Source organism: Pelophylax lessonae (genome assembly GCF_965119305.1).
Source record: "Pelophylax lessonae genome assembly, chromosome: 9".
Classification (NCBI taxonomy): Eukaryota; Metazoa; Chordata; class Amphibia; order Anura; family Ranidae; genus Pelophylax; species Pelophylax lessonae.
In genome coordinates this window covers 92237276-92251677 of record NC_138776.1, presented here as the reverse complement: position 1 = coordinate 92251677, position 14402 = coordinate 92237276, and the positions used below count along the sequence as shown (strand labels likewise).

General features: G+C 46.8%; 1 protein-coding gene across 1 annotated transcript in view; it reads right to left on the bottom strand.

The window, feature by feature from the left end:
• CFAP46 (cilia and flagella associated protein 46) overlaps positions 1-14402 on the bottom strand; it is a 363053-nt gene that overhangs the window by 92242 nt on the left and 256409 nt on the right. Inside the window, exons 42-43 of the mRNA XM_082268864.1 lie at positions 5248-5436; positions 4816-4932 (exon numbers count right to left, since the gene is read on the bottom strand). Coding sequence (XP_082124990.1) covers positions 4816-4932; positions 5248-5436 — 306 coding nt within the window. The remainder of the gene's footprint in view (positions 1-4815; positions 4933-5247; positions 5437-14402) is intronic.

Genomic DNA, 14402 nt, shown 5'->3' with positions numbered 1-14402 from the left:
ATCAGCGTTTCTGCTGTGTCCGCTAGAGGATCGTGGCGCGAGCTACAAACCTCCGCACCTTCCTGTTAGGCCAAGGTGCCAACAGATCCACATCCGGGATGTCCCAATGAAGGGACAGCTATGCGATTGGATCCAAATCGGGCTGCTCTAGAGCTGCTCGATCCAGTAAATCAGACAAAATCTGATCGCTCTCAGTTCCGATACCCTTATTGGTAATCTGGATACTATCGGAAGAAATGACTTCCCCTGGTTGAGCATCGGAGACTTCCTGGTCCGCTCGCTCAACCGGATCCGATTGTCCAGGGAATCGGAATTCTGATTCCATTAAAAAAGAATCTCCTTCAGGAGAATTCGGGTATGAGACTGGGTATACGGTACTGCCTCTAAGAAGGCCACCATCAGTCCCAGCCAATTGACGGACAGCAACATCCGAATCGTTGACTGAACCTTCTGGAGTTTCCCAGCAAGGAGAAACTCTCTTGCCCAGGATGTATCCAACCTTAGGCCCAGATAGTTCAGTCTCCTGGTGGGAACCAGGGATGATCTTTGGGAAAGCGAAAAAACGCTGATGTCCTGCGATGATGGGGATATAAAGATAGGCATCCTATATGTCTATGGACGCCAGGAAATCTCTTTTATGCAGGGAGGCCACCACTGTACGGATGGACTCTATTTCTTCCCAAGTCCAGATTTGGACGCACCTTGCCCTCTTTCCTGGGCATTGTGAATAGGTTCGAATAGAACCCCTGAAACCGTTCAATGTTAGAAGGGCAGAATCGCACCAGTGGAAGTGATCGAAACTCGATCCTGTGTCCTCCAGAAACCGGTGAAGACATCCCCCCCCCACCCCAGAGATGGGTAGGGGCGCATCAGGCTATATTCTTCAGGCTTGGCTGAGCCGGACTCTTTGTTTACCCGACCAGTGCCCTTTGAAACCCCTCTAAAGGGGCTTTGGAGGGTTTCGCCTTATCGCCCGCCCTCGCGGAACGAACAACTCTATATGAGCAGAAAAGGAAGGTCCTCGTTGGTTACGAGGTCTTTTTATCCTAACAGTCTGTGGCAAGACAGCAGGTGGTACCGTCTATCCTATAAAGAGGAATTCCTCAAACGGATAGCACCTAGCCATGCGTTTGGAAATAACAGGGGTTCGTTTCAAAACGACCCCATTTGGGTAAAGGAAAATCCTTCGCCCTTTTGGTAGGCTAACAAGTACCAAAAAGGAATCTCAGTCTCAGCTACCTCTGCCGGTGTAACCTCAAGACTAAAGGTTTCCCCGACGGACACAACTAGTGCATCCACCACTCTTGTGCTATGGCGGAGGCAGAAACGTGCTCCTCACTGCTGAGGAGATATTACCTGAGACAACAGCCCCCTAAGAGGGACCTGCAACTGCATTGACCAGTTCCGAATCCGTATCTGAAGTATCTGATAAACAATAGGGGTAGGCGGGGGTCGCTGCTTGACCCCCGTCCCTGACAGGCCACCTCCACCCGGGATACCAAAGACTCCAAAATTGCCGATAATGCATTAAAAACAAGTGGGGTACTGGAGGGTCCTGCGGCCACCTTGAGGGGATCAGGTGGGGATACCTATGCGGCAGGGTCAATGATTATACAAGACACTTGCCAGCGACAAAAAATGACAAAGTAAAAAAACTTTTTTTTTTTTTTTTTGTGTCCCCCAGTCGCAACAGCGCCCCTCAGTGTTACCTGCCTTTTTGGACCCCACAGAGAGAGAGACAGACCCCAAGGCTCATCCCTGATGCACAGAAGTTTTCATCAGCTTGCTCAGTGCTTGTCTTGTTACAGACAGGAAGTCTTTGGCCCTATTTCCTGGGTAAAAGAGGCGGCTCCGCCCCTTAACACGCCTGCCGGCTCCTCCCCCTGGCTCCATGAGGTGTTTGAGTCACCTCAAACATGGCCGCCCCCATGCTGGAGACACGAGGCTACACCAAAATGGCGGCCTCGTGCGATCTACCAGACAATGGCGGCGGCCTGCACAGAATAGCGGCATGTCTGCAGAAGGATCTCGGCCTCACAACCCTTCACCCTCATGGTGGTCAGCGTGGTCGGAGGTACCGGACCCTAGCAGGCCGTATGCTGTCCGCTGCTTAGCTGGAGGAATGATCTGGAATGCAGTATACATGTATAGACATCGCCCTGTGGCTACTGACAGGTAGGATACCTTATACTATCACAGTAAAGTTCTAGTACTGCCACTGACTACAATCATTTACACATCTTTACAATTAGATTGTCAGCTCCCAAACCAAGCCTCCTGGCTTCTTGTACACAAAAATCACACTCAATTAGGGGGATCTGTGACATGTTGTAGGATAGAGGGGAACCCATCCGTACCATTACAGAGAGGGGCCCGCGTTCACCACAAGACCCGTCAGGGGGAAAGGGGGAACATACTACTCACCATACCGGAACCAGGCGGGCGCCAACTCCTGACAGTACCCCTCTCCACCGAGGTAGGAGGGCTGTCGAGCAATACGGACGCCGTGACTCATGGTCTTTGGCGTTTCAGCGAGACGTTTAACTCGCAGGGTCAGTCCCCGTCCAGTGGGACTATGTCGCGGCCGACCCAGCGCGGAGCTATGGCCTGCACGCGCTCGTAGGCTGAACTGGGGTGACCACTGGATCTCAACATCCAGCCCATCGCCCAGTTCAGCTTTCTTGCTTGAAGATCTCACAGGAACACTGGAGAAAAAAAGCTGTCTTAAAAAATTCTTTTCTAAGAAAAAAATCCTGCCAGGACCGAAGATCCCAGCAAGGTATCTAGGTCCTTACTCCTGACTAGACAGAAAAAAACTGATTTGCTGAGGCAGAGAGAGAGAGGATATACCCTCTGGGACTGCCCCTAGGGTGTGGCCAGAGCATTTTATTTCCTGTCTAGTCCTACTCCTGTGGAGGCAACATAACCCGAAGGTGCTGTATCACCGAGGACTACGTCTGTCAATGAGCAATAGAGAAACAATGATTAGTGGCTGCAGCTGATTGGCTGATTAGAAAAAAAGTTTTCTAGCTTGTCTGATAGAAATTGATCTATTGATCTAATTCTGTCAAAGAGGGAGGGGTGCACATAGATCGAAATTCGGCTGGCCCTTGCTGAATTGGCTAAATTTTGATTTATGAGATATGGCCAGTTTAAAATTTTAAAGAGAAGCAATTAAAGCCGGACCAATGTAAGAATCTATATACCTAGTTTTAAATTATTATACTTTTGCAGGCTGACTTGTGAGTGATTTATGGCGCTTTTCCACTGCATGGAACCGAACGGTTCGGCTCGCTTTTGTGCTTTTCCACTGCTGGTACCGCATGGTATGGTGTAGGAACGGTACGGTACGGCGGCGCTTTTCCACTGCATGGAACTGAATGGTACGGCTCTCAAAAACAGTACCACCTCGATTGTGGTTCCAAGAGGTACCATACCCAGTACCATATCCCACAATCCTTTGCATGCAGTCACTACTAGCCACTGATTGGTCAGAGAATCCCACCCAGCCCGTTGTTACCCCACCCACTTAACTTTAGTACTACTTTAGTGGAAAAGCAAACCATACCGTACCGTACCGAACCGTTCCAACACCGTACCATACGGTACCAGCAGTGGAAAAGCAAACCGGGCCAAGCAGGGCCGAGTAGAGCCGAGCTGGTACTTGCAGTGGAAAAGTGCCATTAGTATGTGCCTTCTTGGTTAATCATACTTCAAATATGACTTTTCAACTTGAGAGTCAGGGATCAGAGTTTAACAGAAATCTGACAATTACTATCCTCGCAACTGGTTTTATAAAATGTCCACCACCTATCAAGGGTACATAGGAGCGTCCTGCAGTTAGGAATAATGGAAGTGGCCATAGGACTCTGTTATTAAAAAAAACGTATACCCATACCCAATATCTGGTCAGACTTCAGGCAATCTCTCTGACCTCTGACACTCATGCCTTGCTCAAAATAAATCTTTCAACAGTATCACAAATTAATTAATTTATGACTGAATATTTGGTTTAATGAAAAAGAGCATGACTGGCTCTTTTTATAGTTTAAATGTCAATATACTGGATAGTAATATACAGACCAAGGTAAACATGTATTTGAACACTCTATAAATGCGATTAAATGCTGTGCGATTTTTTTTCAGGGAAAACATTTTGGCTGGCTCCTGTTTCTACTGCACATGCATGGCTGGAGGCCATCACTGGTATAGCTCATCTATAGAATGAAAGGGGCCCCAGCAAGTACAGGGCTTTAATTTAAAGCAGAACTCCAGGCAAAAAATGTTTTTCCTGTGCAGTGGGGCTGTTAACCGCTTGTTTTGTTCTAAGGGAGATGACAGTGGAGATATACCTACTTTACCCCAATCCTCCCCGCACAAGACCAGTCTGGGAATACCGCTCTTCAGTGGTCTGAAAATGGACTGTTCCTGATGTCAGCACGCTCTATAGACAAGTACAGTCTACCACTGGACCACGGGCGAGCAGGATTTTCAGGAGGATCAGCGGATCAGGTGAGTATGAACTTTGTGCTCACCACTAGAAAAAATTAGCAAAGCCCCACTGTTTGCTAAAAATTTTTTTTGCAAGGAGTTAAGGACAATTTACTAAAGGTACAGCTGTTCTTTAACATAATCAATTTCTTAAAACATTTCTAAATTAAGAAATAAGGCAATTCCTACATTTTCTTTTGCAGCATATTTTTTCCAGGACTCCAGACAATCCCTAATTTTATATATATATAGTGTAATGATCTGAAAGATATACAATACAGAATCCATACACAAAATAATAATAAAAATAAAAAAAAAGCTTACCTTAAAAGCTGCAGCTTTCCTTGCTAGCTGATCTAGCTGTTTATTAGTTGGCGTTGTATTGGCATCAGGCCATTCAGATTCACTATCTTCAATGGCTCCTGTAGTTTTTCTTTCATTCTATAAAACAAAACGAAATGTGAAATGAACAGTTTAAGTAAAATGTTGTTTTAAGTTAGTTTTGAAGGCACAGATATATATTACATCAAACAGAATACAAAAATATGGCTTTATATAGAAATTGCCAGCAACCAGCAGGAGTGCCGTGCCTGTTTTATTTTGTTTAAGGTCTTTCCAGACTGCCGATTAGAACATATACAATTTGAAGCTATTTGTACACTGCTGTGGCTTTTTAGAAGACTAAATCTATTTGTTTGTGCTGTGCATCTCTTTTCCCTAATAACAGCGAACGCAGATGACAAGAAATAAACATACCAAATAATGTTCATTCCAGTACATGTCTGCATCAAGCGGATCGACTGTAAAAGACTGCAGCAGGAGGCATCTTCCGGTTAGATACAAACACTGTGCCTTCAGATCATTACAACCACCTGCTAGTGTCAAAGCACTCGCCAACTGAGACAGCATGGAGGAAGATATTGTACGGCTAAGCGTTTTCCACTCCTGTACCAAACAAAAAAAAAAAAGTCAGGAGAGCAGTTACTAAATACAGTTACATCATTATCATAGATAAAGAAAATATAGGTCCTATAGTGTGTTACTGTGGCAAATGACATCAATTGAATTTACACTTAGGAAAAATGTATCAAACTGACCAACATCCCTAACAGTAGGTCACATATATACGACAGTATATTACCAAAGGTTTGTCAACACCTAACTATCACAACTATATGGGTTTGATTTACTAAAGGAAAATAGACTGTGAAATTTGCAAGGGAAATTGCACAGTGCAAGGGAATTTCCCCAGAGCTTAGTGAATGGGCTGAAATTTCATTTTGCAAAGAATTCCCTATCATGTGTGTGCAAAGGAAAGAAAAATAGCTTTTTTGTTTGCACATGATTGGCTAATGGAAGTCAGCAGAACTCATTCACTAAGCTCTGGGGAAAATTCCCTTTCAAAGTGCAACTTCCCTTGCAAAGTGAACAGTCTATTTGCTTTTAGTAAATCAACCCCTACGAGTTTGTTAGACATCCCTTTTTGAAGCGTGGGCTTTATTATGGAATTTACCCTATTTTGCAGCCCCAATCCGTCTGACAATCTTTAAACCATGGGTGTCCAACCTTTTGGCTTCTCTGGGCCACATTGAGTGTAGAGAAATTTTCTCGGGCCGCATATAAAATATATACTATAGTTAAGGTATATAAGTAATAAAATGCCGCTGCGCCCTTCCTCCGCCGCCACGCCCCCCGCACTAATTTAACACAACTAGAGGATGATGAAATGGAATGAGTATACAGAGGTTTACTTCTTCTGAGGGATAATAAAGGAACACTCTAACCACCATGACCACTTCAGTGATTTAAAGTGGTCAGGGTGGTAGGAGTCAGAAACACTCAGAAGCACATGCTCCCCTCCCCCCCTGCCCTCTGAGGCAGCCTCTGCCTACCGTTAGTTGGCAGCTGCTGTGGCCGCGCCCCCGACCTGACTTCCTTCCTCCCCAGCAAAAAAAAAAAAATGTCAGGGGGCAGTGGGCCGCATTGCCTGAGGTTTTGGGCCGCAGGTTGGACATGCCTGCTTTAAACAATCCCTGAAAACCCATCTATTTAGAGAGACAAATCCTGCCTCTACCTATCAACTAAAACTTATTTTCTCTATCAGCTCATCTTCCATAGGTATTTTTTGTATTACTTGACCCTCCCTTTCAACTGTAGGCTCTAAACAGCCTTCACTTTTTGAGAAAGGCATTCCCAAAGATTTTGGAGTGTATCTGTGGGAATCTGTGCCTAATTAGCCAAAAATGGATTTTTGTAAGATCTTACCGTAAAATCCTTTTCTCTTAAGCTCATTGACAGACGTAGTCTTCTTGATTCTCAAGAGCTGGGTTATGTTGTCTCCGCAGGAGTAGGACTAGGCAGAAAGACAAAACGTTCTGGCTCCACCTTAGGGGCAGTCCCTGAGGGTATATCCTCCCTCTCTCTGCTACAGGGAATCAGTTCTGTTCTAAAGCAGTAACAGAGAATTTAACCCAACCCAACTCAATGATAGAGGGGCGGGTACTACGTCTGTCAATGAGCTTAAGAGAAAAGGATTTTACGGTAAGATCTTACAAAAATCCATTTTTCTCTATCGCTCATTGACAGACGTAGTCTTCTTGATTCTCAAGAGCTGGGACATCCAGAAGCAGTGCCACAAATGAGGGGTGGGATTGACAAAAATCAAAATCCAATCTAGAAGGCCCAACCGGTGCCAAACTAGAAGTTTTAAAGGCTCATTATAAACAAAGAATGAGACTCAAATGAAAATTTCCAACGGAAAAAAACCCTCGAGGTAGACCACTGGTCTCCTCAAATGGCGGCCTGCAAAACCTTGCGGCCAAACGAGGCATCAGACGATGCCATTACATCAACTTTATGTTTTGTAAAGGTATGCACCGACGACCAGGTAGCCGCCTTGCACACCTGGACCACTGACGCCTGATGGCGAAAGGCCCATGACGCACTAAGTGCCCGAGTGGAGTGCGCCTTAACAGGGAACGGGGGCTCCCGACCCTTAATAGAATAAGCCTGTACCACCGTCTGTCTGATCCATTTGGAAATGGTCGCGGCAGATGCAGGCAACCCCTTTTTGGGTCCATCCGGGATCACAAAAAGTGAATCCGTCTTGCGAAACGAGTCTGTCGTTTTCAAGTATACCCTGATCGCCCGGACCACATCCAAGGAGTGTAAAGCAAACTCCCGAGGATGACTGGGCTTAGGACACAGGGAAGGTAATACAATTTCTTCATTCAGATGAAATTCTGAAACCACTTTTGGTAGGAAGGATGGATTCGGACGAAGAACCACCTTATCTCTATGAACCACCAGATATGGGGAACGACAAGATAAAGCGGCCAGTTCTGACACCCTGCGTGCAGAAGTGATAGCCACCAAGAAGGCCACCTTCTGGGACAACGTAGGTAGAGGAATCTCCCTAATATCTTCAAAGGGAGGTTTCTGAAGAACCGACAATACTAAATTAAGATCCCAGGGTGGTAACGGCGCGCGCACTGGCGGAGCCAGATGTCGCACCCCCTGGATGAAATTCCGCACCAAGGAATGAGTAGCCAAAGGCTTCTGAAAGAAGATAGCTAATGCTGAGACCTGACCCTTGATAGTGCTCAAGGCCAGTTTCTGCTCAACCCCTTGTTGCAGAAAGGCTAATATTCGGCTAACCGAATAAGTCCGTGGACGGAACCCCAGAGGTTCACACCATGCAATGTAGGACTTCCATGTACGATGATAAGTCTTTCTGGAAGTCGCTTTCCTTGCTTCAACTAGAGTAGGAATAACTGAAGCTGACAAACCTTTGACCTTCAGCACCTGGGTTTCAATAGCCAGGCCGTTAAAGCCAGCGATCGTAAAGCAGGATGGAAGATCGGTCCCTGAGACAGTAGGTCCTCCCTGAGAGGAAGTCTCCACGGGACGTCCGCCACCAGTCTGACCACGTCGGCGTACCAAGCTCGACGAGGCCAGTCCGGAGCTACCAGGATTACTGGAATTCCTTCCTCCTCTATCCTGCGAAGAAGTCTTGGCAGTAACCCGAGAGGAGGGAAGGCATACATTAGCTGGTATTGCCCCCACGGGGCGATCAATGCGTCTGCGGTCTCTGCTAGAGGATCGCGGGAGCGAGCCACGAATCTCTGTACTTTCCTGTTGAATCGTGATGCCAACAGATCCACATCCGGGGTGCCCCACCGTAGGCACAACTGGTGGAAAACTTCTGGATGGAGGGACCATTCCCCCTGATCCAGAGTCTGACGGCTGAGATAATCTGCCTGCCAATTCTCCACCCCCGGAATGAACACCGCAGAGATAGCTGGAACAAATCTTTCCGCCCAGCGAAGAATGCAAGCCACTTCTTTGGCCGCTCGGACACTCTTGGTGCCCCCCTGGTGATTGACATAAGCCACGGCCGTGGCGTTGTCCGACTGGATCCGAACCGGGCTGCCCTGGAGCTGCTCGGTCCAGTGAATCAGACAAAGTTTGATCGCTCTCAGTTCCAATACATTTATCGGCAACCTGGATTCTTCCAGGGACCAAAGTCCCTGGACAGATAACTGACCGAGAATTCCTCCCCATCCGGATAGACTGGCATCCGTGGTCACTATTGTCCAATATATTGGCAGAAATGACTTTCCCTGGCTGAGCATCGGAGACCGAAGCCACCAGACCAGAGACTCTCTGGTCTGTTTGCTCAATCGGATCTGATTGTCCAGGGATTCCGGATTCTGATTCCATCTGAGAAGAATCTCTTGCTGAAGAATTCGGGTATGGGACTGGGCAAATGGGACTGCTTCGAAGGAAGCCACCATCAATCCCAGAACCCTCATGCAAGTTCGAAGAGGAGACCAGCTGTTGGATAGTAACAACTGGACTGCTGATTGAATCTTCCGGAGTTTCCCTACCGGAAGAAAAACTCTTGACCTGACTGTGTCTAGAATTAGACCCAGATATTCGAGCCTCTGGGTGGGAACCAGAAATGACTTTTGCTGGTTCACCAGCCACCCGAATTCCTGTAAAGAAATTATAGTAATTTCTATGTTTCGTAGCAGGGTCTGAGGAGACTCTGCATGAAGCAGAAGATCGTCTAGGTAACCTAGAATCGATATGCCTCTTTGGCGCAGTAGTGCCAACATTGGGGCCAACACCTTCGTGAAGACCCGAGGAGCCGTGGCGAGACCGAAAGGTAACGCCACAAACTGATAGTGGTTCTTTTCTACGGAAAAGCGTAGAAACCGCTGATGTCCTGCGAAAATGGGAATGTGAAGATAGGCGTCCTTGATGTCTATGGACGCTAGGACATCCCCTGGATGCAGGAAGGCTGCTACTGTGCGAATGGACTCCATTCTGAATTTTCTTATGTTGACAAAGAATTGAGTGCCCTTAAGTCCAGAATTGGACGCACTTTGCCCTCTTTCCTGGGTATTGTAAATAGGTTTGAATAAAACCCCTGAAAACGTTCTGTCCAAGGAACGTGGACTACCACTCCTTGTTGTAATAAATCCGTGACTGCTCTCCGCAGATCTTCTAAACGATCCGGGGATAGTCGAATCTTGGAAGGGAAGAATCGCGCCGGTGGGAGAGATCGAAACTCGATCTTTTACCCTGACCTTATGACTTCGCAAACCCACTTGTCCGGGATTCTGGAAAGCCATGGATCCGGGAACCGACGAAGACGTCCCCCCACCCCAGTTATGGGTGGGGGCGCACCTTCAGGCTTTGGACGATTTATCTTCAGGTCTGGAGGGGGCGGGCTTTTGCTTGCCCGACCAACGTCCCCTGAAGCCTCCTGAAGGAGCTTTGGAGGACTTAATTTTCTCACCCGTGGGACGAAAAAACCTCTTGTGAGCAGAAAAAGAAGGCCCTCGTCTTTGACGAGTTCCTTTACCTTTAACATTTTGTGGTAAAAAGGTGCTCTTTCCACCCGTGAGATCCTTAATGATCTCATCTAAGTTGGCTCCAAATAGACGCTCTCCTAAAAAGGGGATATTAGCCAATGCTTTTTTAGAACCTTGGTCGGCTAACCAACCTTTTAGCCACAGTGTACGCCTGAGAACCACCGCTGAGACTGATGCTCGCGCCAATAATGGAGTGGCGTCTAACGCCGCATCACATACAAACTGTAACCCCTGTATCATTTGTTCCAACAAATCTGATACCGCCTGAGGGACCTCTTCTAAGTCCTGGCGTAACCACTTGGTCCCTTCAGTTACAGCCTGCGAAACTAGCCCAATAGCAATTATTGGTCTGAAAGCTGATCCAATCCAAGTAAACATGGTGCGAGACATAGCTTCTATCTTGCGATCCACTGGATCTTTAAAAGACGGAGCGTCTTCTAGAGGAATAACCGTGGCTTTATTCAATCTAGCAATTGGTGAATCCACCACAGGTGGTTCTGTCCATTTCTTAATGAGGGTTTCCTCAAACGGATAACGCCTGTTAATGCGTTTAGAAATAGTAAAAGTGCGTTTTGGCAGACTCCATTCTTCCTTGATTGGATTGCCAAAACATTTGGGCAATGGAAAAACCTTCGCCACTTTGATGCGTTTTTTAGTCCCAAAAGGGATTTCAGTTTCAGCTATTTCCGACGGAATACCCTGTAATCTTAAGGTTTCTTGAACAGATACAATGAGTGCGTTTACCAACGCTTCCTCTTTGGCTATGGCTGATGCCGAAACATCCTCCTCACTGTCTGAAGAGACAGTACACGAGATACCAATCCCAGATGAGGTACCTGCAACTGCCGAAATAGGCTCAGAGTCTGAATCCGAAGTTTCAGATAATAAGGGGTTAGGCGGGGGTCGCTTTCTTGCGCCCTGTCCCTGACAAGCCACTTCCACCCGGGACACAAAAGTTTCCATAATAGCTGACAATGATTCAATCGTCAGTGGGGTGCTGGAGGATCCTGCAGACCCCTCGAGGGGATCCGTAGGAGATACATGAGGGGCAGGGTCCATGTTAATTCAGGACACCTTTGCCAGAAAAAACAAAAAAACTTTTTTTTTTTTTTTTTTTATGTGTCTCCCCCTAGCGCAATAGCGCCCCTCAGAGTACCTGCTTCTCGATCCCCACAGAGAGAGAGAGGGACCCCCAAGGCTCACCAACCGATGCAGTGAAGTTTCCAACCAACTGCAGTCAGCGTCTGTCTTTTACAGACTGGAAGGAGCTGTTGCTTTTTCCCGGGTAGAAGGACGTGGCTCCGCCCCCTGTGTACGCCTTCCGGCGTTCCCAGCTCTCCACGAGGTAGCTGGGCTCATGAAACATGGCCCCCCTCATACAAGAGACATTAGACTCCAAAAACATGGCGGCCGGCGTGACCTGAGGACATACATACACCTGGTCTACGGCAAAATGGCGGCGGACCGCCGAGATCGTTTTTCCCAGCACATCCACCTGCATCTCTGCTAAGTGGCGATTTATAGATCTACAGGAGATACACTACAAATAAGGTAGGATTATACCTACTATGTCTGCTGTAATGCTACAGTCTGCTGGGTAGAGTGTTAGCTCTCAAACCAAGTCCACTTCCCACAAACACATACTGTATTTACAAGGGGGACTTTTTAGTGTCAGATATATACTGACCATGTATGGAGGGGCCCATAATTCATACTGCCTCATAACGAGGAAAAAAGGGAACGTTTACTCACCATACCAAACCGACAGGCACCCTCTCTTCACAATACCCTCTCCACCGGGGTGGGGGGTTGTGGACCACTCCGGACGCCTCGACTCTCTGGTTCCTGGCGTCCAAGCGAGACTTTTAACTCGCAAGGTCAGTCCCTCCACTGGGACTCCGTCGCGGCCGACCCAGCGCGGAGCTCTGGTCTGCACGCGCTCGTAGGCAGAAAACCGGGGTGACCACTGGATCTCAACATCCAGCCCGTCGCCCGGCCCCGCATACTTACTTGAATGTGTCGCGGCCGACCAAGCGCAATGCAATGGTCTGCGCGCGCTCGTAGGCCGGCTGGGGTGACCACTAGTGTCGCCCAGTCCGGCGTTTTTGCTTGAAGATCTCACAGGAAAAAAACACTGGAGAAAAACTACCTAAAAAAATATTTTTTCTAAAGAAAAATCTTGCCAGGACCAAAAAGATCCCAGCAAGGAACTTAGGTCCTTACTCCTGACTAGACAGAAAAAAACTGATTCCCTGTCGCAGAGAGAGGGAGGATATACCCTCAGGGACTGCCCCTAAGGTGGAGCCAGAACGTTTTGTCTTTCTGCCTAGTCCTACTCCTGCGGAGACAACATAACCCAGCTCTTGAGAATCAAGAAGACTACGTCTGTCAATGAGCGATAGAGAAAAAATCATTTGAAGACGTGGCTCCTAATAGATGTCCCAATTCATTCCAAAGGTGTTCAGTGGGGTTAAGGTCAGGGCTCTGAGCAGGTCACTTGAGTTTCTTTAAACCAAGCTCACCAAACATGATCTTTTTGGACCTGGATTTTTGCACAGGGGCACAGTCACGTTGGGACAGAAATGGGCCTTCCTCACACTGTTACCACAAGGTTGGAGGCACACAATCATTTAAGATGTCTGTTTGCTGTGGCATCTCAGCCCAAATCCCTGGGGCATTCTATACAAATTCTGACTTGGGCAAAACTTATGGCATAGTCAATCTCCATATGTATCCATTGAATTCCACGATAAAAACTGCAACCTACAGAGAGGCCTTTGTGCTGTTGAATGCTCTGGAGCATACTTAAGCGTTTACTGTGGGCACCAAATCGGGATTAGTATAAACCAGGCTTCTGAGTTCAAAGAACGCAAAGCAGAGAGGGATTTAGACAAAAATATGTGATTTTTTTCCGGGAGGGAGGTGGTTTTTTCCCTCTTCCTCCCAACTCCTTTCTCCTTCTGTTTTTACTTCCCTCCAGAATTCTTACTTATTTCCATTATTCATTTACCTTTTGGGGCCACCTTAAAATAGAAAAACGAACAAGGTTACACGCTTCATGATCATCAAAGACCACACCAGATGATATGTAATGTAATGCTATTTATTGCACTTTATCATCTACAATAGACTCCTGCACAACATACTGCTGCCTATGCCATTGATTGTAATAATGTAGATGCATTATATTCTTGCAATTTGCTTGTTACATGCCACCCTTGTCTTAAAGGCGTTGTAAAGTCAGAAGGTTTTTAATTTTAATGCATTATATGCATTAAGATAAAAAAAACCTTCTGTGTGCAGCGGCCCCCCTAATACTTACCTGAGCCCCACTCGATCCAGTGATGTCCACGACTGTCTCAGCCGTCCTGGACTCCCCTCTTCATTGGCTAAGACACAGCAGTGGTGCCTCTGGCTCCCACTGCTGTCAATCAAAGTCAGTTAGCCCATGAGGAGAGAAGGGATGGGGCTGAAGCCCAGCTCCGTGTATGAATAGATACATGGAGCTCTGACTCGGCTCAGGTGCCCCCATAGTAAGCTTCTTGCTGTGGGGGCACTCAAAGGGAGGAAGGGGCCAGAAGAGCCAAAGAGGGACCAGAGAAGAGGAGGATCTGGGCTGCTCTGTGCAAAAACTGCACAGAGGAGGTAAGTATAACATGTTTTTATTGTTATTGAAAAAAAAAAAAAAAAACGAGATTTTACAATCACTTTTAGTAAAGAAGTAAAGAATTTACAAATAAAAATTATGTAACACTTTTTTTTTTTTTCACCTGAGTGTAAAATCAACATGCACATTTCTAACAGAGTCAAAGCCAGTGCTACAATGAGGCTATGATAAACTCTGTACTATTATGGTGCCGGTTATTCATCACCGACATTGATTGCTAATTTAATTAACAAATAACAATGAATTAATTGTTAGCATTAGGAGTAGAGGTATAATCATAGCTGGATTTATAATTCCCACTACCCTAGGCCAACTGTATTGTGCCATTTCCTCCCGCATCCTACCCCCAACTCTCTCTTCCT